The 1,769-nt window shown below is 33.3% G+C and overlaps 1 protein-coding gene across 1 annotated transcript; it reads left to right on the top strand.

The window, feature by feature from the left end:
- Positions 1-836: 836 nt before the first annotated feature.
- LOC145628169 (protein NDR1-like) lies at positions 837-1,460 on the top strand. Its single transcript, XM_081680479.1, has one exon. It carries the CDS (start codon positions 837-839, stop codon positions 1,458-1,460), a length of 624 nt encoding a protein of 207 aa, XP_081536605.1.
- Positions 1,461-1,769: the final 309 nt, after the last annotated feature.

Raw genomic sequence — 1,769 nt, 5'->3', positions numbered from 1 at the left:
GAAGTTTTCCGTTCTAATTTGTTTGCGATTTTTGTGACCCTTGTTCATACACAAATTCCCCAACATAATACTCATGGCAATTATTGATTTAAAATAATTCCATGATGTACCGTGTACGTCCATTATTTGACCATGACCATTTTGAACTAATTAGTTGCACAAAAAAAATTTAAAGTAAGAACAATTATCTTCTATCAATAAAATTCATTAATACAATGCTACGTACATAGTATTTATGTCCTTATTGGACTTGATCCTCTTGCAAGATAACCCAGCTTATAAACACTTGATAACATGTGAAGCCATAAGCCCATAAATGATTGTGTTCTGTATACTTGTATAGTCGTATGCCTTGTATCCCATTAGCCCATAAATTCTTTTTTTTTATTCAATGCCAATGATAATAATTAATCTCAATTCACATGAGAGATATTTTTTTTGAGCTACCCCAAGTAATAGTGTAGTTGACCACTTTATTTACTGTATTTATTTTAAGAAAATAATTCTTTCTTCAGCTGGGTTTCAAACATAATATGGAGAACTTTTTTAATTTGGTCTTAAAAAGTCTTTTTTATATCCTAATCAATGTTTAAGACAGTTGGTAACACCTACTAATTATTTTGTTTTCTATTGTAATTTGTTTTAATTTGTCCTTGATAAGTTGTTAAGAGGATGACATCACCTACAATCTAGTATAAATCTTGGATAACGAAGCACCTTGACTAATTACATTCATTTCCACATAAATTTTCTTGCAAATAAACATTGCATTATATTTCTTCTAAACAAGATTAATTAATCTTGGCAACTATTATCTAGCAAGACAAGCAACGGCCATGGGTAAGGCTGGATCACGGATTTGTCGCGGCATCGGCTGCATAATCGTACTAGCCATAGCCGGTGTGTTAATCTGGCTTCTTGTTAAGCATCGTTACCCGAGTTTCTACGTTGATCAATTTTCCGTTTTTTCCCGCCAAGAAACTACAAACTCCCTCAAGAATTACACGGTTCATTATGATCTAAGGATAAAAAATAATCGTCATCCTAACGACAATTTGGGAATTTACTACGATGCCCTCAATATAACGTTTTATTACAAACAAGACGTTAATAGCTTCCCTATTAAAATTGGTGATGCTACTTTTAGCCCATTCTACATACGTCGGTATAGAAGCACACACCGTGCCGGGAGTTTCGATGCTAGAGGGGTAAAATTGGAAAATGGTACCGCGTCTCCGGTGATTTTTCGGGTGGAGTTGTCAACGGCCGTGAGGTATAGGAAACCGTTGTGGAAGGGGAAACGACACCGTATGGTGGTAGGGGCTGACTTTAAAGTCAACGATCAAGGTAGTTTGATCAATAAGGAAGTTAAACTCAAGTCAAATGCTAAAAGGGACGGTAAAGTTCGTTTAGAGTTGATGGGTATTTTGGGGATTTTGGTATTCATTCTTTCTTTGTAATAATACTCCGTTGTATTTTTTTTATTGGCATTTTCTCCCCTTATTCAATTTTTTTGTTTGTTATAAACAAAAGAAGTTATTGTTTGTTTATTGAAACAACAACAACAACAAAAAAAAAAAAAAAAAAAAAAAAAAAAAAAAAAAAAACAACCTTGTTATGGTATAGCAAAAGCACATATTCACTTGAATAGTTGTTGAAATTTACATTTTTCATTGTACTTCCTCCGTTACGTATTATATGCAACAAATCTTGTTGCACGTTTTCCAAGACAATTTGATAATGATGATTAACAATGTGAAGGGTGTGTA

This window comes from Chenopodium album, chromosome 4, assembly GCF_948465745.1.
Source record: "Chenopodium album chromosome 4, dcCheAlbu1.1, whole genome shotgun sequence".
Taxonomy (NCBI): domain Eukaryota; kingdom Viridiplantae; phylum Streptophyta; class Magnoliopsida; order Caryophyllales; family Amaranthaceae; genus Chenopodium; species Chenopodium album.
This window is presented reverse-complemented; position numbering and strand designations above follow the sequence as displayed.